Source organism: Mya arenaria, chromosome 11, assembly GCF_026914265.1.
Source record: "Mya arenaria isolate MELC-2E11 chromosome 11, ASM2691426v1".
Classification (NCBI taxonomy): Eukaryota; Metazoa; Mollusca; class Bivalvia; order Myida; family Myidae; genus Mya; species Mya arenaria.
The window spans coordinates 52,048,331-52,071,077 of NC_069132.1; the positions used below are offsets into that span (position 1 = coordinate 52,048,331).

The 22,747-nt window shown below is 34.2% G+C and overlaps 1 protein-coding gene across 1 annotated transcript; it reads right to left on the reverse strand.

Moving 5' to 3' along the window:
- Nucleotides 1-13,692: 13,692 nt before the first annotated feature.
- LOC128209619 (uncharacterized) lies at nt 13,693-20,327 on the reverse strand. Its single transcript, XM_052913729.1, has 4 exons — nt 20,090-20,327; nt 18,982-19,334; nt 17,102-17,876; nt 13,693-16,520 (listed from the first exon to the last, which is right to left on the reverse strand). The coding sequence occupies exons 2-4, from the start codon at nt 19,296-19,298 to the stop codon at nt 16,041-16,043; spliced, it is 1,572 nt and encodes a 523-aa protein (XP_052769689.1). The 5' UTR covers nt 19,299-19,334; nt 20,090-20,327; the 3' UTR covers nt 13,693-16,040.
- Nucleotides 20,328-22,747: the final 2,420 nt, after the last annotated feature.

Consider the following 22,747-nt stretch of genomic DNA (forward strand, 5'->3'; position numbering starts at 1 on the left):
TTCCCGGAACTTCTTTTAGCTACTTAATTATGTGTTTGCTAAGCTTATTGTTGTTATGAAATATGTTGAAATATGTCTAAAGTATCAGTTTTAATATAAACATATTTTAGGGTATGTGTTATGGGAACAGTTCACCGGCAAACATTCTATAACATTAACATATATATTTCATATTTTTCATAAGTGAAACTTCTTTTCCTTTCTTAACATTTACAAGATTTTAAATCAAGATATATCAAGTCTTCGATACCTTTTCGACGAATGTTTTGAGCCCATTACGTGACCTGTTTTTGAATGAGACACATATATATATATATATATGTGTCTCATTCAAAAACAGGTCACGTAATGGGCTCAAAACATACATATATATATATATATATATATATATATATATATATATATATATATATATATATATATATATATATATATATATATATATATATATATATATATATATATATATACTCTTTTCGCCGGTATGTGTATTAGGTGCTCTGAATTGTATCCCTCCGTCTGCAGATAGAGTTGGGATCTCTAATCATTGAAACACTTGGGGTTAACCTATAAGTTTATTAATATTTTTATAGATAAGTTTACTGAAGTTAATGCATATTGATAAGATTTGCGTTTTATCTTTATTAAGGATTGTTGGGATAAGAGTGAAGTTGGTGCACTTAAACTGGTTTAAACCCCCAGTAAATTTACATTTCACTGACCGTTCCAATGCGGCACCTAACAATTCTTGATAAACAATCCAATTTTTGTATATTGTATGCACTGTGCTGTTTGTGGAGTTTTGTGCTGTTCTTCTATGTGTCTTGTTTGTGAGTGTATGTTCTATGTCTTTGGCGTTTACCCAGTGCCACTAAACCGGGATAATGTTTAAACGTTTTGCTACTGAGCTTGACAAAGACAATCTAACAATTGAAAATATGGAACATTTGTCCTCCATCTAATTACTGTATGTGGTAATCTCTCTCTCTCTCTCTCTCATATATATATATATATATATATATATATATATATATATATATATATATATATATATATATATATATATGATTTTGTTTAATTGTTTTCTTTCCATTTTAACTTAATTTGTTTATAAATGTCTAGATTATTATATTCCAGAAATCATTTAACATAATTTGTTATGTTTGCGTATGTGTGAGCGTGCGTGCGTGTGTTTGCGTGTGCTTGTCATGTTTTGTTATTCACATTCTTCATTAACATGTGTATAATGCGCACGGATTTAAATTACTAAAAGATACTTTAGATAATATAGTTGAAGACTATGGTGTATATAAATGTTTATAATGTGAACACATTAATATGTGTATTAAAGTACATGCCAGTTCTCATTATTTTGTGTATTGAAATTAGATTAAGTGTTGATAGTATTTATTTTATTAAGAGTTCCCAGACAAAAAAACACTATTTTTAATAAATTAACTAGTGAGCATATTATTGTATTAATGCTGTGTAAAACAAAGATTCATATGTACATGTGCAGGGATGGTAACACTTAATAATAACCTTATTATTGGCCGTTTCATTGAACGCCATGTTGTGTGAATTTATTGACATACATTTAAATTGTATTACATGTAGTGTACAGTTATTGGCATATGTACATTGTTCTCCATGTTGTGTACATTTATTGACGTTGGCACATTGTTCTCCATTGTGTTTACATTAATTGACATATGTACATTGTACTCCATGTTTTGTGCAGGTATTGACGTTTGCACATTGTACTCCATGTTGTGTACATGTATTGACGTCTGCACATTGTACTCCATGTTGTGCACATGTATTGACGTCTGCACATTGTACTCCATGTTGTGTACATGTATTGACGTCTGCACATTGTACTTCATGGTGTTTACATTTATTGACATATGTACATGTACTGCATGCTGTGTACATGTATTGACGTTTGCACATTGTACTTCATGGTGTTTACATTTATTGACATATGTACATGTACTGCATGCTGTGTACATGTATTGACGTATGCACATTGTACTTCATGTTATTTACATTTATTGACATATGTACATGTTCTCCATGCTGTGTACATGTATTGACGTTTGCACATTGTACTCCATGGTGTTTACATTTATTGGCATATGTTCGTTGTACTCCATGCTGTATACATGTATTGACGTCTGCACATTGTACTCCATGGTTTTTACATTTATGGTCATATGTACATGTACGGGGATGATAACTGGCAAAAACTCTCAATCCTGAAAATTAAGTTTAAGTTCAAGGCCAAAAGCAGTATTCAGGGGCTTCGAAAGGCCCTATTGAAATTGACTTCAAAGCCAATTCATCCATGCTTCAAAAGTAGCTAAGGTTTTTATTCCTCTCGCAATTACCGTTACGGTTCATGATTGTATTTTCACAAGTGGAGGTACCCTTCATTTGATGATTGCTTATAAAATAACAAACAGGGGTAACATTTTTTCTCCCATCATTAAACAGAATCCATTATTTGACTTAAGAGTAGGTAAACCTCCCAGATAAGCTCTAGGCATGTTAAGTGACGGGTTCCTCTCCCACTTAAATTGCATTTGGTTAATTTAAGTCTGAAATGATATTTTTGTGATTTTAATGCCATATTCACATCTAATAATTACTTTGAAATTTTAAGGGGATAGCGGGTCCATGGTTCTGGACAATCAGTCATGTTGTAATAATACGCCCTTTGAATGCTCACATACTTGTTAGGGTAGGACTTCTCATGAGGCATAATATCAAGATTGACGTCAAATTGTCTTATGATATTGCTCGTTTCATCCTGCCTCGATATCCTAGACACAATTCACTTTATAAATTATAGTGTTGATGCTGACATATTCAATTTAGTAGGACTTCTCATGAGTCATAATATCCAGATAGATAGTTTCTCACGTCAGAGGTCTATCAAGTTGCTCGTTCATCCCGTCACGGCATCCTAGAAACAATAAACTGTACAATAAAAAGTGTGTATGCTGATAGAGTCGATATAGTAGGACTTCTTAGGAGGCATGATGTCAAGATGGACTCTCGCGTAAAACCTGCCTATCATGTTACTCTTATTGTCCTGCGACGGCTTCTTGGAAAATATGAGCGAGATAATACGACATACTCGACAAGGTAGCGCGTACAACACATATATCATGTTACTCCTGTCATACAAACACTGCAAACCATCACAAAAATAACACAGGGTTTTGATGCTGACATACTCCATCAGGTAGGGCTTCTCAGGAGGCATGATGTCTACATCGGCTCTCACATAAAACCGGTATATCTTGTTGCTGTTATCGTCCTGCCATGTCATACTAGAAGTTATTAACAAGATCGCCAGGGTATTGATGCTGACAAACTCTTAAGTGTAATATTTCTCAGGAGGCATAATGTCAATATGGGCTCTCACGTCAAACCAATTTATCTTGTTGCTCTTGTCATTCTGCCTCGGCTACTTAGAAACAATTAAGAGTATCGTTATAGGTGTCGATGCAGACATTCTTAATAGGTTATGACTTTTTCTAGGACCAGCCATTAAAATAATAAAGAAGGTGCTCAAATAGCAAAAGCTGTCTTATGAAAATGTGCACGCAACATTGTTCTCTTTGACTATGATATATTACTGAAAAGAATGACGTTTATGATATCAAATACAACGGGCCCGCGACACAGCGCCACGATGTAACGAAATTACGTGCTATTTTATTTGAACATTCTACTGTGTATGCCAAAGTTACAGCCTGGGCAACTCAACGTGTAACCTTTAACCTTTAAGTGATAGTCGTAGCTCATGTATGCCACACTTTGCCTTATTGTATCAAACTCATGAGCCATGTATTTTAAAATACCTCTGTATGACAAAATAACAGCCAAGACACAGAAAACCGGACGGACGGATGATGCGATAAAAATGCAAACCTTCAGGGGCATACATATAAGAAAACAAAATTAATAAATTATGTCTAAATTGGTCTAGTAACTCATATGGTGGTTTCAATTTTGACTCTAGGAACACCTAAAGGGAAACATTTAAAAGCCTTGGAAAAGAAGGTCTACCAAATAAATAAGTTTAATATCAAACAGTTTCGGAAAAAAAATGTTTTGTTTTCTCATCTACGTTTATGAAAAACAAGTGACCCTCGAGGCGTGCCCAGTTTTGAGCCGAAATACACATTAATGCAAATCTGGTAGAGGACGAACAATAAAGGTATTATATTTGCTCTATTCAATTAATATTGAAAATACTTTTAAAATATTTTTCGATATTCGAAATTCTGCTCAGAAGACAACCAGTTATGTATTTACAACCTTACAATATGCACGGTTTTGGAGGACAGATCACTCGACATCTGCTATCGATATAAAAGTGCTGATATCTTCTGTATTTCGTGTACTGTTTGTATTCTGTAATAGTCCAACGTTATAAACATTATCAGAGGAAAAACCTAAAATGGCGACAGGCTTCAGTGCATCCGTGTTACATGCTGGGGACTTTGAATACGAATTTCCTTGCACAGAATGTCAGGAGCACGGACTTAACTCGGAGGCCGTCTTCTTCTGTTAACACTACACCCGCCAACTCTGTGACCTGTGTATAAAGCAACATGAACGATTTTACCAGAATCATCCAATTCTTGGGACAGAAAGAAAGGATTCATGGGGAGAAGTGAAAAGCACGTGCAAACTTCATCCTGGCGAGGAGATGAAAGTCTTTTGTAGTGACCACGGCCAAACCTGTTGTGTCACATGTCAGAATGAGCTACACTGGTGGGACATTTAAACACATTATATGATGGCTTTAAAACTTTATTCAATATGTAAAATTAGTCTTATCTTTGTTCACAAGCGTCCATTTTAATTTAATTATGAATGCGTAAACTCTGCAGGACTCCTTCTCTGGTCTGCTGAATGCAACTGTAATTTTCAGTTAACTTCATATAAGATTTTCTAACACACCGGAAAGGCATTTCCGGTAAATTCAGCCGTGCTGGAAAACTCCATCTGGCATCCCCCATGCCAGATGAGGTACGCGCTGTGACGTAATATTTTTTATTTCTTTTATTTTACACTCTTGTAACCATAATTATGAGATTTCTATAGATGAATTCCATAAACATTAATTTTACAAAAATATACCTTCAAAACAAAACAAAATAACCCTCAAAAGAAGTGATACTGAAGGAACTTCTTGACGTATGCAGTGAATAAAAATAAGTGCGTGTCATGACGTCAGTAAACATCTGCGCACGCGCTTTTTGGTGAAAATACAAAAATGCGCTTTTATATGTTGTTTTTTTTTCACAAAAAAATGTAATCTAAGGTGTGCTAGAAAAAATATCAATCATGTGTTTCGGTTCCGGATAAAAAAAATCCGACCCTCGGGCACGTTGCGTGGCCGATAACTCGGCAAGACTCGTTACATGGCTACGCAGGTGCCCTCGGTTCGGATTTTTTTATCCAGAACGGAAACACATGAAAGATATTATTAAACTTGCGAAGTTACGTTGTTATCAATATTCATCGGAAGTGACGTCGTATCATAAACACATTTTCAGTACGCGAATGACCTAGAAAACACTTAGCAACTATATCTAAACCGCTTTACTTTTCATTTGTTCATGCTCTCGAAATAAGCGATATATAGATATAATCATCGATTTAAATTGGCATTTAACTGTTTTAAGCTTATGTAAAACAAGAGCTGCCACAGAGACAGTGCCCCTCGATTGTTTTTCATCTTCAATCAGAATACATCAGTACATTTTTGTACAATAATAAATGGCCAAAATTTGCATTATATGCAAGAAAATTATCTAGCTTATTTTTTAAGTAAGTTGGATGGTTGTGTTTCAAATATTTAAATGCAAAGCATTATTCAATTTTCCATACCATTTCACTTTTGTTCTAGATGAGTTTGTACTAAATGAAGGTACCAAAACATTGAATAAGTGGCGAGCAGATTTATAACTATATGTCTGCTTTAATTTATTCTATTAGCCAAGATATAGTAAAAAACTTACCTATTTACATCTAAGATGGCGGCTAACAATTTGAATGGTACGGTGCAAGTTGATTACTCGCCCTGGATATGTTACTCAATTTATAGTAAGTCTGGTGGTTGGGAGGCTTTGTATATAAATCGTCATTGCAATACAGCCAATAAGTGCTGAGATATTGGTTTATGCACGCTTACATCAAAACCTCAACCATTGTCTCTAAATTGAATAATAAAGGCCAGTCATTTGCATCCTATGTGAAAAATAGTTCTCTTACTTGATGAATTAACTAAAGTAGTTTGGGTTGCTTGGAACACCTGTCTAAAGTTCTGGAGCAATACATGAAGTGTTTACAGATATATTGACTAAGATTTGGTTATATGCAAAACCAGAGTTGCTAAAAATAATAATAAAAGGCAATAATTTGCAGTGTATGCAAAATGCAAAATAGAGTTATCTTACTTTCGATGTTTAAGAACATTGGATTCTTGAGTACCTTGTATAAGTCTTAATGCAAAGCATTAAGTAGTTATTGAGAAATAAACTAAAGTTTTTTTTACATGCAAAACCTTAGGTAGAATTTCTAAGTCGAATAACAAAAGGCTATAATTTGCATTATTGTCAGAATAACTTTTTAATGGCATATCCTGTAAACCATTCGAAGGGATGTAGACTTTTATGTTCATAGAAGACCAGAACATGTTGATTAATCAACATATCCCTACAACACCGGGATCAATTTACCTTTTACAAATTGTGGTGAAACTGTGAAAGCCCATGCCTAATGTTGTCTGAATATACACTTTTATTCACAATATACACAATTGAAGGTGTTAAGAATCACATGTTGGGGTATCCAACCATTGCATCTTTTGTTCACTGTCAATCTCGGGGTAGTTTCAAAAAATGCTGTCAAACACGTGTTTAATTAGTTTTATGTTTTAAATTGTATTTTGTAAATACATTCAACAAATACAATTCACTTTTGACAAGAATCAAATTAAGACTGAATAATTGTAAAACAGAAAAATAGTAAAATAATAAAAACAAAGATTGAGACTTCAGCCTGTGGTGTTAGACAGCTACCCAAATATGTCCAAATTATGATATTTAAGTTTCAACATTTTAATTATATATTTAGTATCAATGATATTGACATTGATCCTAAGGTCCCCAAATGCAATATCAATTAAGGCCCAAGAAAAACGTGTCCAGCTTAACAAGTTTTCCACAAATTGCCAACCGTAACTCTTTTTAAGTACAAACCTATGTTTAGTAACGTTCATATTGACCATGACCCTAGAGCCCCCAAACGCAATCCCATTAAAGTTATCTATAAACCTGACAACGAAGTTTGTTCACAACTTGTCAACTGTAACTTAAGGTATTTAATACCAACCCTGTTTCTGTATTAAGTAACAGTGACCTTTACCTTGGCTAAATGGTCCCAAAATGCATATCCATGAAAGGACTTCAAGTTGTCAGTTTTGTTATCCTCTCATTATCATGAAAATAAATGTACCCGATTCTGTTAAATTTGATAAAAAATCTTTTTGGCATTCATTTTTCAAAAAAATGGTTATGTACATGTATCTAAAAACATAGGTAAACCATGACAAAGAAAAGCCTCATCTATATGGTGTATTAAGAGCAAATAATTTAATTTTGTTGGTGTCGTATACAAGTCTGAATTTGGAAAAGTGGATGCGGTTGCTGCCATTGTACCTAAAGTATGTGAAAATTACGATTTAAGAAAACATGGAAATCGATCAACTAATGTTTAGACATCATTTGGAAGAAAGTATGATTGTGTTTTAATGTGTTCGTACTGGCATTGCAGTTTGACTGTTCAGTGCATCTGGGACCCTGGTTTTACACTAGTATATATATTTATGTTATACAGACGATTAAAATCATGCAAAGACAGCAGTAAAACTTCTGAATGATCATGACTATCCGTATCTGCAACGTAGTGATTTCCATTGACGAAACAGGGACGTTCACATTTGCTGCGGAGTTTATTTCTGTTTAACATGAAATCTTCAGGTCGGCAGAAAAAGCAAAAAATAAAAGTAACTCAACAATTTTAATTAAATCGGTGAAAATTTGACACGGCGCATCCGTAAGACAAAATGATGGCCTTGAATTTCACAGTCTTAGTTTAAGTAGAAGTGAATAGTTTAGTATAAGACAAAAGTAAGAACCAAAAGTACTATTACATAAGTTGCTTTAAAATATTTTGCAAGTATACACTGAAAAAAAACATTTTTATTTTTATATATGGTTGTAGTTTATAAAAAATAAGAAGAAGTTGGATAAAATTGTCGCCAAAGTTTAGAATTGATGAAATCATACTAGAGAAAAAAAGTAATTGGCTTATTGTCCCCAGCATTTTGCGTTTAACTTCGCTTTCTACAGAGAAACAGGTCGAAATGGAAAAAAAAAACAGTTGTATCATCTTTTTGGAATGTTTCAGACGCTGAGTTACCTGCGTTATTTTTCCAAATCACTTGTAATTTATTTAATCTTGATTGTGTTGACAACTAAAATATTATATAAGTCATCTTGAGTCCTTTTTCTGAACATGCACTTACGTTCATTTAGAAAGGCCATTAGAAAGAACCCCTTGGGGGATCTAACACGCAACATTTTGGGTAAGAGGTGGACACTTTTACCACTTTAATCCTTTCGACATTTCAGAGCCTTGAGAATAAGAAATTAGTAGTTTTTCAGGAAATGCAAGCGGGTCACACTCTTACATCACAACACACCCAAACCTCCCACTCGATCAGTCATCTGAAAAAGTGGAGATACAACTGTGGTAACAGACACTGACCACAAAAGGCCATACATGTTGATAGAAAGGAAAGTCAAATTGAAAAAGGACAAGCACTCGTATAACCGACGCTGCGAATAGCAAACTTAAGCTGCTGTCAGCTGACTACACAGTTGTGGACCATGTCAGTATGCTGCAAGTGCCATTGGGCATCTGTGCCGTGTCTGACAACCATGTGGTTGTCTGCAATAGGAGCCAAGACATACAGTTCTTCAAAATCGCAAACAGTAACCTCAAGATGGACAGAAAATTGCAGGTAATGATAATCATATTTGTTCATTTATTCATTAAGGAAAGTTATCTCAATATTGTTATACTATATGTTTGTATTTGTATGTTTTATCACACTTGTTACTTATATTCTTGAAACAGAAATCTATTTTAAGCAAAAATATGAAAACATCATGACAGGAGTGATGACTCACATCGTGCCAAAGAGAGTTTAAACTAACCTTGAATGCTACCTTGACATAGAATGGGTTTTTTATCGATCTAGACAATATTTAGATATAAATTATTATATGTGGTATGTGATCATTTCAAGGGTAGTAAGTCTATTTTCACACAAGGTCAGTGTAAAATAAGTTTCAATTCAACACACCTTACGATAATAAAAAATAGGTCTTAATATATGCCATTTTGAAAATTTGGCAAAATAAATGTTAACTGCGAACAAAGGTGATGCTGTACTAAAAACTAAATGCATTAAAACATTAGAATTACAACTTGACATGAAGTTTTATTTAACATTGATGGTATCAATATACTTATAAAATCATAGGTAAACTAAAGTTTAAATTGAATAACCACTCTCATGGTAAAGAATTGAATCATGCAATTCACGAACAATGTGGTGGAAAATCGTTCGGTTTGAGAGCAAATTAGGTACTTTTTAATAAAAATATTTTGTGTAGTTAGGTCATGAAGTGGAACAAGTAACCGATTTTGACAAAATAGATGAGTACAATTAACGAACCACTTTTTTATTTCTTAATTATATTAATTTGAGGCTTTTATTTAAATAAACAAGTTAATGTTTCTCATTTTTAGTATATTTTTAATACAATATGATATATTTCAGATGGACGTCCTCTGCAGGTATGTGTCATACATGGCAGGCCAACTCTATGTATCATCTAAAAAACTGTATACCAGGGCTGAGCAGAGGGTCAGAAAGATAAACACAATATCTGATGTGTGTGGTTTTGCAATGAGCCCAGATGGGGAGAGACTCTACGTAACTGACGTTAATAAACACAAACTAGTGACAGTGGACATGCAGAGTAGAGTGCTGGCCATATTGAACGATGAGGACCTGAGGTTCCCAGAAGGTGTGTGTGTGTCCCATAGAGGACGTGTGATTGTGTGTGGATGGAAGTCTGACATCATCCTACAGGTGGACAGTGCGGGCAAACACAAGCTGGTCATACTTTCTAACAAGGACGATGGAGTTTCCAGTCCTCTATCTGTGTACTTTGACAGCAGAACATCATCTCTGCTTGTCGGGCAAGAGTATACTAAGCATCTATTAGTGTTAAAATTGAAATAAAAAGTATATTTTTGAATCAATCATGCCTATCACAATGTAATATTTACAGAACAAATGTTAAGCAAAAGCTGCTTGCATGTTAAGGAAAATGGCCTCAAGTATTGAATAATCAATGAACTGATAAACCACATAAAATTAACAGGAGTGTTTCATCAGCTTGGTACAATGGTACAACTATCGTGCAAGACTTGTGAACAATTTCAAGAACTCGGATAGTGGGTGAAGTAATTATATAGCTGATTGCAGTTATTTTGAGAAACAATTCTTAAAAACTCAAATAGTTTATTTATATAATATAATAGGATAGTGTATTCTCAGACTGAGTGATTATTATAACTGAATGTGTGTTTAATGATAAGGTTCACAAAAGGTGAGGAAAGAAGAGGTTCGAAAGCCCCACTACGAGCTATACAGAATCCTGGTCGAGAACGAGTGTGGAGGATGTTTGTATATATTTAGAACTACAAGCGATACAGAATTCGTGTGGGTAACGAGAGTGGAGGATGTATGTTTAACCTATTGTCAGTGATTGAAGGGTAATTGAGGATTGTCATTGAGATAGACAAAGTATGAGACATGATTATTATGGAGATTGAATCATCCGTATATGAGTATATGGCTGTTTTGAATTGAAGGGCCCTTCAAGGCAAACGTCAAGCACTACAGTATTCTTTGGAAGAACGATTGTCCGTATTCATTTTAATAGCTCCAAGGTAAATGTCAGATGTGTCATCCGGGGATGCGGGAATGGCGATAGTCTTCTACTTAAGGGAAAAGCCATGGCCGAACTTTTTGGTTGGGATATTGTTCCTGTGCACAGCTATCTAACATTTTGTTGGAATACGAGTGTGCGTATTCATGTAGATTGGCCCATGGTGTAGCTGGGACGGTCTGCGGCGTCACCCGGGGATGAGGAAGTTATGATAGCCATCTGCATAAGGGGGATACCATGGCTGAAATTTTATTTGGGAAATATCTTGTCTGCAGATTTTTAATCTTAGAAATGTAATATTCCAAAGATGCAGGCAATGTCATGTATTGGTAAGGACGAAACCATTTTCTGGAAAAGAAATGTCGACTTATATGAATAAATACTTTGAGAAGCTCTTGCTTATGAAAATGTTTTCTCTGTTTGTTTTTTTGTATTTATACAACTTTGCGGCTGGTGTATTTCAGTGTCCGAAACAATATCCTTTTACACGCTGTATCTGGACGGCAAGTTTTAACTAAGACGGGCTCAAAACGAATAACATGGTTACCACCCCTTGTTTGTAGATATATACACCTTTGTTCAGGGCATTGTTTATTACAGAAAGAAATATGTTGCCTGACATTTTACGTGCCCATGTATAGATTCAAATATGTGAAGGGACAGTGTCTATAAAAGGAACAAATAGGCTACCTTCCTATAGTATTAAGTAAGCAATAAATTGTTTCCCTCCTTGTATTAACACAAATCTGTACAAGGACAGTGAAGATGGGAGAGCAAATACGTAACCTCACTTTGTCAAATAATAGGCCGTGCATTTAAAAGGCCTGTGGAAATAATGCAGCTTGTATTTGTCCTACGTAACCAACATTTCTTAACGAGTTCCTCATAAATGACATAAGGAGCGTCACCTCATGTTTCTCCACAATAAAATGTCATTCAGCATAGTGTAGAAAAATGACATAAAACAAGCCATTAAGGTTACCGCCTCTTCTCCCTTCATGAAACACAATGTGACCCGCTTTTAAAGTTTTCTAAATTTACATCAAGGGGGTCATTACGAACATTGTTTGAACAAAGTCTTACCAATCAATACTAATCTTTTGTTACAAACAAGATTTTACCTATTTTTTGAATTTATGTGATCAAGTTTCAAACTAGCCAATTATTTTATGAAGAAAAACATTCTGATTTAGTTTATTTTGTATTGGACTAGATGTATTGCATCTTGTATATTCCAAAGATGTGACCTAGTGACCTATTTTTGACCACATGTGACTACTTGTGACGTTTAAAATACGGTGCAAATCGACCAAATTTCAACAGAATCTGATCAATCGGATAATATTCCAGACAAACATAATTAAGATTGACATATTCCTGTTGTTGTTTTTTTCTAATGTGACCCAAGTTAAAGAATTTCATCTGGAGTTCATAAAAGAGAAACATTCTGCTGACGTTTGGTGAAAAGTAGCCCAAATATAATATAGTGTCTTCCAAAGCGATTTCCATCAGAGAACGTGTTCCAGCATAAGCTGGGTTATATATGCTGGGTTTTCTGTTTTCTCCCGGTCTCGAGGGCTCGTTTTCCCAGTATGTGTAAATCCAATGGGATGTCAGGTTAGGTAGGGGAGCATATGAAAACATTTTGTTAGAAATCATGTTCAAGGTCATTAAATTGTTTGATATCAGAACCTTATTTTTGCGAGAAGTTCTCCGACCTTGCTTGCGCTCGTTTCAGCACGTGCACGTTTTTTCTATGGAGACCGCCGACCTTATCGTTCAATTCCGCCTAAATTGATTCAAAATAAGACTTAGATAATATGTCTTTTTAGGAATCTCGTGTGTTTTTCTTTTAAATGATTCGTTTTCAACAAGCGTACAGAATATCATTAAGTCATACTTTAGAAGAATATATGACAGGCTTGAATCTCATTTCAAAGTCAATTAATACCTCAGGAAAGGTATTTTAAAGCCTTTGAAATCCTTTATTCTAAGGATCTCGGCCCTGCACCCCTAACTAGGATTTTACCCTTAACTCACTGACGGTCCCCTGGCCAAATATAAATTTGACCCTAGTCCAATATGACCCACTTTAATAATCGTTCAATTTTTTTTTAGGGAAACACTTTGTTTGAATATGATCTTACTAATTCCTACTTATGTTTATGTTGGAATAAGAGTGAGGTTGTGCACACAAACTGGTTTAAACACCCAGTAAATTTACATTTTACTGACCGTTCCAAGGCAGTACCTAACAATCCTTGATAAACATACCTAGTTTTTTATATATAGTATGTATGCACTGTGCTGTTTTTTGGAGTTTTGTGCTGTTCTTACATGTTTCTTATTTGTAATGTTTTGTTTTTATGTTCTTTGGCGTTTGCCCAATGCCATTAAACCGGGTTTATGTTTAAACTTTTTGCTACTGAGCTTGTTTCTGTAGTTTTTCGCATAAATATTGTTTCGGTCGCACAGACGGACAGAATGACGGATTGACGGGCAACGCCAAAACAATACCAACTCCCAAAACGTACGGTTTGACGGGGGATAAAATTAATCACAATCCATATTTTTTCTAGATAAGTTTAATCAAATCACATTCCATAGCATGTTTACAGTGCTACAAGTCATGGAAGATACACTCTGGATTAATCTTAAAATCAGGACTGAGACATTTCAGTATACTTGTTATAATGGATTATTTCCTGGTCATTTTCATTAGAAACAGATAGATAACAGGGGTATTCTAAAAAAAAAACTACACTGATTTTGGCCTTTACTTAAACTTAAAACTAACAGACTCGACCTTTTTCCATCCGTGTACATGTAAATATGTCAGTAAATGTGCACATAATGAATTACAATTGGTATATGTCAAAAAATGTTCGCAACATGTATTGCAATGTACATATGTCAGCACATGTACACAGCATTGAGTACAATGTACATGTACAAAACATGTAGAATAATTGGTATATGTCAATTAATTTCAAACATGGATCACAATGTGTACCTGCCAATAAATGTACAACACATGGTGTACAATGTACAAATTCCAATAAAAAATACACTATACAAAGCACACATGTAAATTAGTGCACAAAACAAAAAGTACAATGCATATTTGGCAATTAATTATACAGCATTGAATTAAGTGAACATATATGTCGAATAATTCACACAACATGAAATGCAAAGTAAATACAATAAAGAAAACAAAACTACATAAAGAATAAACCATGTGTTCTTCAGTACTAAAAAAGGTGTGCTTTATTAACATATTTATCAAAAACTTGGGAAAAACACTCACGCTCACTTTTAAACTTGTTTTCGAATATGTGTGATTTAACGTTTCTGAATATAATAATATGTATGAATTTAAAACATGTTTACAAAAATGAATAACAACACTTGACACACCCACACACTAGTTCTAAAATGCTCTAAATTGTTGTTGTATGTGTATCTTTTACCAAGTAATAAACCCAAATACTGAAAAATGGTCAAAGAAAACATGACTTAAAATGGAATCTACTGAAATATTCTTGGAAATGATAATCTTCGTAAAAGTTATGATAAACACATCTAGTGTAATCTGTACAGAGAAAATAATCCCACAAAACATTACACAAAATGAAATCTACTAAGATGCTCTTGAATATGATAATCTTCGTCAAAGGTAAGATAAACACATCTATTGTAATCTGTACAGAGAAAATAATCACACTAACAATGCACTATATATTCATGTTTTGGGCAGTCCTAAAAAGGTGTTTGCTATAACAATCTATGTACATTTTAAACACAAATATGAATATTTGAAAAGCTGATATCTGAAAAGAATAGCAAACAAACATCAAACATGAAAATATGTAATGTATATCAGGAGACAAAGAAACAAAAGTTTGTTGTTGTTGTTTTCTGCTGGCGATCATTAGCATGCATAGAATCATTTTTGTTGTATATTCTGCTCCAATATGCATGGTGATTAATAACAAAAGAAAACAATTTAAAGCGTGTCGTCTAACTCTCATTTTTGGATGAATGGAATTTCACATTTGTTAAATGTTGTAAATATACCCCCTTTCAAAGTATATGTTATCAAATGCACAAACCATGAAAAATCAGCATTCAACATTTACCACACTTCAAAATTCAAACAAAATGAAAAATGCAATTACAGTGCTACAATTGTCCTCTTTTGTATATCACCGTTCATTCATTATTATTTTTGATCAAATAGTTTTAGGGGATAAAATGAAAAATTCATTTAAAAATCGAAATACCGTTCTTCACTTTTCCAACATTATAACAACCCTTATGTGATTTAAACTAAAATGACGTGCCCTGACTAAATGTTTGCATACACCAACGAACCACATTACAAAACAATTTAATTCTTCAATAAGCCCCTAGAAACCTAAATAACGATCATTGTGTTTTGATCGTGGAGGATAACATTACTGTCGGCTACACATTCTATCACGGCAAAGAGGGTCTGTCTAAAGAGAAGGGCAGTGAACTGTCAGAGAAAGAAAAAGAGGATATTGAAACTTTTGACCTCGATAGGTTGAATTATGGTAGGCAGATAGTATTTTCTTTCAATAGACCGCTTTCGTAAAATTACCTATCCCATATTTTTTCAAACAACATCATTAAAAATTAAAATTTTCGACTTGTGTCATGGTTGTATTAATAGCCGATATTATAGAATTGTTTCATTTCAAAAGTTCAGCCTAGTAAAATCATTATAAGTAAACTCGAATGGAGAGCAGCTGCTAGGGCAACTTTGTAGTTATTTTTTCACGATCATTCCATACTTGTTGTCAGTATATTTTCATACTTCGACTCGCATCAGCCTAAATTATATCTGGTTCGATCACAAATTGCATTGTGACAGGAATGGTTGCTATAAAACATAGTTTATTTCAGCTTTAATATAATTAAATCATCATTTTTCATTCCCACAAGAAGGGATGACGTCCTTATGTCAAAGCATGCTGATAATGGAAATAACACACCATCCTTCTCGGTGGCCAGTATGGCCAGCTTGTGTTTGCCCTCACTATCCACTTGTTGGATGGTGTTTGAATAAATCCCACACACAAACACATGTCCACCAGGAGACACACACACACCTGTGGGACCTAAAAGGTCCTCATTCTTCTGTGTAGCCTGTTCTTGGCCTTGCATGTTCACTGTCACCAGTTGATGATCTTCAATGACAGTGATGTAGAGCCTGTCCCCATCTGGGCTCACTGCAAGACCCCGCACATACCTTCCATCTATTGTGTAGATCGTTCTCACCCTCTGACCAGCCAGTGTTAATTGGTACACGGTTTTACCAGATGCTACATACAGGTTGCCTGCCATGTATGCCATATAACTGCAGCCGAAGTCCAGCTGAAATTTAACGCTTGTTAACTTCCATATAACAATAATACAGAGTCACAATATCAAAAGTATCAATGATAATCATAAGTTACTTGTTTGCAGCAAGAAAACACCTGATTAGATATACTAGAGTGGCAATAGATCAAATTACATAATAACATGGTTGCGATGTTTTCAATCAGAAAAAACTGTTGTTTGCTTCATTTAGAAGTTCAACATCATTAAAATCGTTATAGGATCTGAAGTCAATACTATGCTAGCAAAATATTTGATATAAGAAAATATCATTTCTTAATTGGAAATAAAAAAAAGAATTTGAACATGATTCATTTCAGATGGTCTGTTTCATAATAAATATTGCGAAATGATATTATATAACGTTACGAATAAAAAGTTAGCCCAAGGCATGATTTGTTCTGCTAAATTAAATTCCTAGTCATTTCCTAGACATTTTGAATTTGATATTTTACATCAACTTAAACACAAATGGTTGTCCAAACTGATAAATGTACATACAAAATATTATTTAATTCATTTTATTATTTATTATTTTTACAATGATTAAATGATCAAATTAATATAACGAGTACTTGTAATTTTCTCTCCATCTTCAACTTGCTGTTTTTGACATTGAAAAACAGTATATCCTTGTTCCCAAAGCATACCGCCACCTGGTTGCCAGATACTGCACAGATGCCCAATGGCCCCAATGAAATTGTGATATAGTCCACCACGGCGTAGTCAGCTGATAGCAGCTTCACTTTTCTATTCCAATTGTCAATTAAAATGATATCTCCTTCAGGCAGCACTGTTATACCTAGTATTCGACACGGATCGTCGCCATTTTCTAATTTAACTTTTAAGCGCTTCGTTTCTATTACTTTATACTGCCTATAGGGGTCTACGTCAGATACCACTTGCGGCTTATCATGCTCACTTGTCCCTACTTGTTCTTTCGATTTTAGTGGCAGTTTGTCATGCTCACTTGTTCCATCTTTCTCTTTCGATTTTAGTTGCAGTTTATCAAGCTCACTTGTTCCTACTTTCTCTTTCAATTTTAATGGCAGTTTATCATGCTCTCTTTTTCCTACTTTCTCTTTCAAATTTAGTGGCAGTTTATCATGCTCACTTGTTCCTACTTTCTCAGTCGATTTAAGTGGCAGTGTATCATGCTCACTTGTTCCTACTTTCTCTGTCGATTTAAGTGGCAGTTTATCATGCTCACTTGTTCCTACTTTTTCTGTCCGTTTAAAAAACAGTTGATCACTGTTTGTAGTAACTGTCGAATTTCCACTTTTTTCTGACACTGGTCGAGTTGGAGGTTTGGGTGTTTTGTTTTGTAGGAGTATGACCTGCTTACATTGCCTGAAATATACGAGTAGTATACATCTGTTACTTGGTTAACGAGGCTCTGAAATGGTGAGCTTGAGTGGTATATGCATGCATCTATCAACCAATATGTTTTGTGTTTGATTCTTAGCAGGTGTAGTTTTAATTTGTTTCTCTAATTTGTCATCAATACTGGATTAGAGAACGTAAATGGTAAAAGTAAAAAAGATCGATAGTTATTTGTATCATCTTTCAGGAATTTTACAAACTAGCTTAAATAAGTAAGCATGTTTGCTGCTTTTGGGTGGTTTATTGAACGACAGCGGTGGATTATCGAAACATAATTTCACTGTTTCTCTCATTGAACACGTATCACTGAAAACACCGAACGTTAGGGCACAGTGTTGTTTTCCGTAGTAAGAATTATAAGCATGAAATAAACAAAACCTGCTTTCTTCAATTGTACCCATTATTTTACATCTGTCATAACAATAAAAGAGTAAATGTTTTTGTTACATTAAACATTTGCTTGCGTGAGATTGAAACCTTGCACTCAGAATGTTAATGAACATGAACCAAGACCACATCTTCCTCGTTCTTGAAAACAAGTTCACTTATATCGCTGGAACCAATCGTAATTTTGAGAATGACTGCAAAGACTTAAAAGAACGCTAACTATGTTTTAACTGAATTTACTGTTTATATTCGTACGTGCAAGAGTGAGTGCCGGTAATTTCATTTCAATTTAGTAACCATTCCATTGTAAACGCTCAGAAAAAAAGTGTCGCTTAAAATCGTTTATTACATCTATTGAATGCGTATTTAGAAGAATAAACAATAAGCATGTTTCTGTAGCTTTTTGCATATATATTGATATTTACAGCAGCATGTTTCTGTAGCTTTTTGCATATATATGGCCAATTGCAAGACATTTTAAATATAGTTGCTATGTGTTTTTGAAGGTATTCGGGTGAACAGAATGAAAATAGGATAGTGTACACAGAATGAGTATATGCTAGAAAATGACGTGACGTAACTTCTGCTTTATTATGAAAACAACGGCATTTACGACATCAAAAAATATCGTACGCTTATGAAAAGTAATAATGTTAAAAAAGGCCCTTATAAAATTTTGTCCTACCTGTGTAGCTCCTTCTGACATGTGATACAACAGCTTTGCCCGTGGTCGTTACAAAATACCTTCATTTCTTCACCAGGATGTAATTTGCACGTGCTTTTCACTTTTCCCCATAAGTCCCTCTTTTCTGTTCCAAGAATGGGATGTTTCCGGTAAAATCGATCATGCTGTTTTATACACACACCACAGAATTGGCGGGTACATTGTTGACAGAAGTAGATGGCCTCCGAATTAAGTCCATGTTCCTGGCACTCTGTGCAAGGATAGTCGTATTCGAAATCCCCGGCATGTAACACTGATGCACTGAATCCTGTAGCCATTCTTATTTTATGCTGGGAATCTGTGTTCTCGACAGACTACAAAAGAGTACAGTAATTTCAGTAAATTGAAATTAAAAAGTTATTAGCACTTTCAGATCGATAGATAATGAGTGATGGGGTATCGGCCCTCGCATACCATTTACATAATATCCGTTTCATTTATATTCTTATCTGTGTCGTATTGTTAGTTCCCCACCACAGGTTTTTGTTTTGGAAGGGACTACACAGCTTTGTTCTAATCCCAAGGTTTTAACATGTAACTTATTAAGGTATATTTGGCGAAGAGAGTATTTTAATGCCAGCAAGAATACAATACAATACCTATTCTATGTTTTATCTATACGGTTTACTTAACCCTTTGAGTATTAAATCTATACGTCGAAAATTAATCACGGCCTGTATAGAAGCAACTAAGCGGAAATGTTCAGCGTAGTAATCTTTGCCAAATCTTTAACAAAAACACTTTTAATGGTTTCAATTACAATTTGCATTGAAGTAAATAGAAGTTCGCTCATTAAGCTGTAATGGCTACTTACTTATTGCGGTTTAAAGTTAATAGTTAATTTCTTTGTTTTGTTTTGTTTTATGTGAAATCCTAAAACGCAACTGTTTAACTTCAATGACACTTTAACTGTTACAGTAACAGGCTTTAAAAGCGACAAAAGGACCGATAATTGTAGACAAGAGCTCTATCAGAGAGGACTTCAGAAGAACTATACTCACGTTGAAAACCGTCTTCTATAGATTTAGGTAATTAATGAGAAAAGAGCAAGTAAAGTTGAAACGCTTACCAGAAGATCCGCATGATGGAGTTGTTCACTCTAACACTCAAACGACAGCTCTTCATCGAGTCTCGATGAACATGAAAACGCATGCCTCATGTAATGAGGACATAATCACCATTTAAATATGCACTCTTATTCCCAAATAAGATTTACCACAATTAATAATATTGTTTCAATATTCCAAAAACGATAGATAAATGTCGAAAAGAATGGTTCTTATGAAGGATACCGAGTTTAATTTGAAGGAAATGAGCATAAAACACGGTACTTCTGTCTTACGAGACTATAGTAGACAAGTAAATCTTTTAGCATTCACCAATCATTGATTATTGCGCGTTGTGCTATTAAATACACGGTTACAATCGTGTTATAAGTAATTAGTATTTTACGTAAATGTATTTTTAGTAAGTAGTTAAAGGTTTATCATTTAAAATTGATGTTTGTTATACATGTGTATGTATTGATTTTGAATAAGAGCGTCACTTTAAATATAAAAAGTCAATTCGTTATGCGTCACAATATTCTGGCAATGTTCGTTGTTATATTTATGTTATATAATATCTTGTATACTATTTATTGACTTATTGAAATGTTTGATTCGATATTTAATAATAACATCGGCGTCTCAACATATTTGAACGAAATGTTGTCAACATGTTTAACGAATATGTGACAAATCCATAACTAGTGAAAATGAATCTATTTTTTAGAGAGAGCGACTCTGGCTGTAATTATTTTCGATATTTATTTGGTTGCTAACGTTTATAGATTAATCACATTTAACTACAGTCATAATGTGTACATATTCAGGTTGTTTTAGTGATATTCTAAACTGCTACGTTCACACATAGGATTGTCAATTGTTAGATCCTCCAAATTATAATTCTGCGTATTGACTTTGAAAGAGTGCTGTTTCTATAGTTTTTAATATAAATATTCAACTTACTCATCGTTTTGACAAGGCTTTCAATACATTGTCTTTTTGGGGTGATTTACGAGCCAGTCCGTTTATTATCAAAACCAAGTAAAAGAACATGATTTGTACAAATTGCCATCACATTATGTGAAAAACTGCACAAATGAAATTTGTATTGTTTTTATCTTTTATGCTATGTCGAACTGCTGTTTCGAGAATGTTAAAGTGTAAAGGACAACAGGTTTACCAGCAAGAGAAACAACGAACCGATTCAACCTATGTGAAACATATATTAAAGACACTGTGACCATCGCTCATCACATTAACATCAGGACATTTGATATCTTAGTGAATTCAAACAATGCTTGTATAGTCGTTAATGCATATGAGAGCATTGGCGCCTTTTTGGACACTGTTTGAAAATAGTGGCCACAAAAGGTTGGAACCATTTGAAACCATTTAAAAAACAACTTTGGGATGAACTCAACGTATTTGTCAATTTGGGATTCTTCTGTTTTCTGAAAATTGTTAACATAGGATATATTGACTGTCAACGGTGGACAGGAAATGGCAAACAGACAAATCACTACCTGACGATTTCTTGTTAGCTTAAATGTAATAAAAAGAAAGACATTAAGTGAAACAAAATGTCTACACTCTTATCATTTTACTTATCTTAACTTTTGAGAGACCACTTTTAATCCTGAAACAAAATAACATAACTTATTAACCACTACATTTTCAGAAATATTTGTGTATAGAGCTCACTACATAAGCTCAATATCATAGAGAGCTCATACCACTCTCTGCGATAAACCATGACAATTTGAAAGAAATTCTATCACGAATTGAACATTTATAAAGTGGCACTCAAGCATTAAGTCAATGGTGCAGACATTACACGGCCTTTGTGTAACCTAACACATCAAAGTTTTGATTAAAATGTATGCTCATAAAAGTACAATCAATATCTAACGAGTAAATTACAGAATGACAATTGACTCATATAGATGAAGCAGAAATAAAAGGCACGTACATGCACAGTGGTTCACACCTTAACTAAACTCATGGGGTAAAAGTCAATTTTACTCTTCCTTAAACAAAAACCTTCGTCTAAGTGGTTAAATGTCAAAGGTGCCCACTTCTCACCCAAGAGTTGTTTGTTCGATCCCCAACAGGTGTCATGGTCTCTCTTAATTGACAATAGTACTGGCTTCTTCCCAGACTTCGATAGTGAATTACATCACCTTTTGGCTGTCTTCACAATCAATCGAAATTAAATTATTATTTCCCGCTCTATGTATCCACTGTTGTTGTTTTTCTCGTTTTAGTCCGTTTCCGTTAAAAACCGAACGTTATCGCACACAGTGCTGGGGGGAACAATTACGTTATTTCCGAAGTCATTTGGCGAAAATTTGAGAAAAAAAAAACAGTGTAAAAGTGCAATATATTTAACCTCATGAACACCAAAAGTAAATATTTCACTCTTCGCAAGTCACTCATGAACTATAGATTGATGTGCTCACTGGGTTTAATATATTGTTATCATACACAAACAAATTACCTCTATATGAAGCTCAAGGCTCGAATGTAAATACATATTGCCACTGGAGGATCACTGATGCTAAACATCGAATAAGTAACAAATTACATACAACACAGTTTGTTGCACATTTTCTGTCTGCTTTTCATTGTTCATAGAGAGTCTACACTAAATGCAACAGCGGAAAGCATCGATGCTGCTAAAA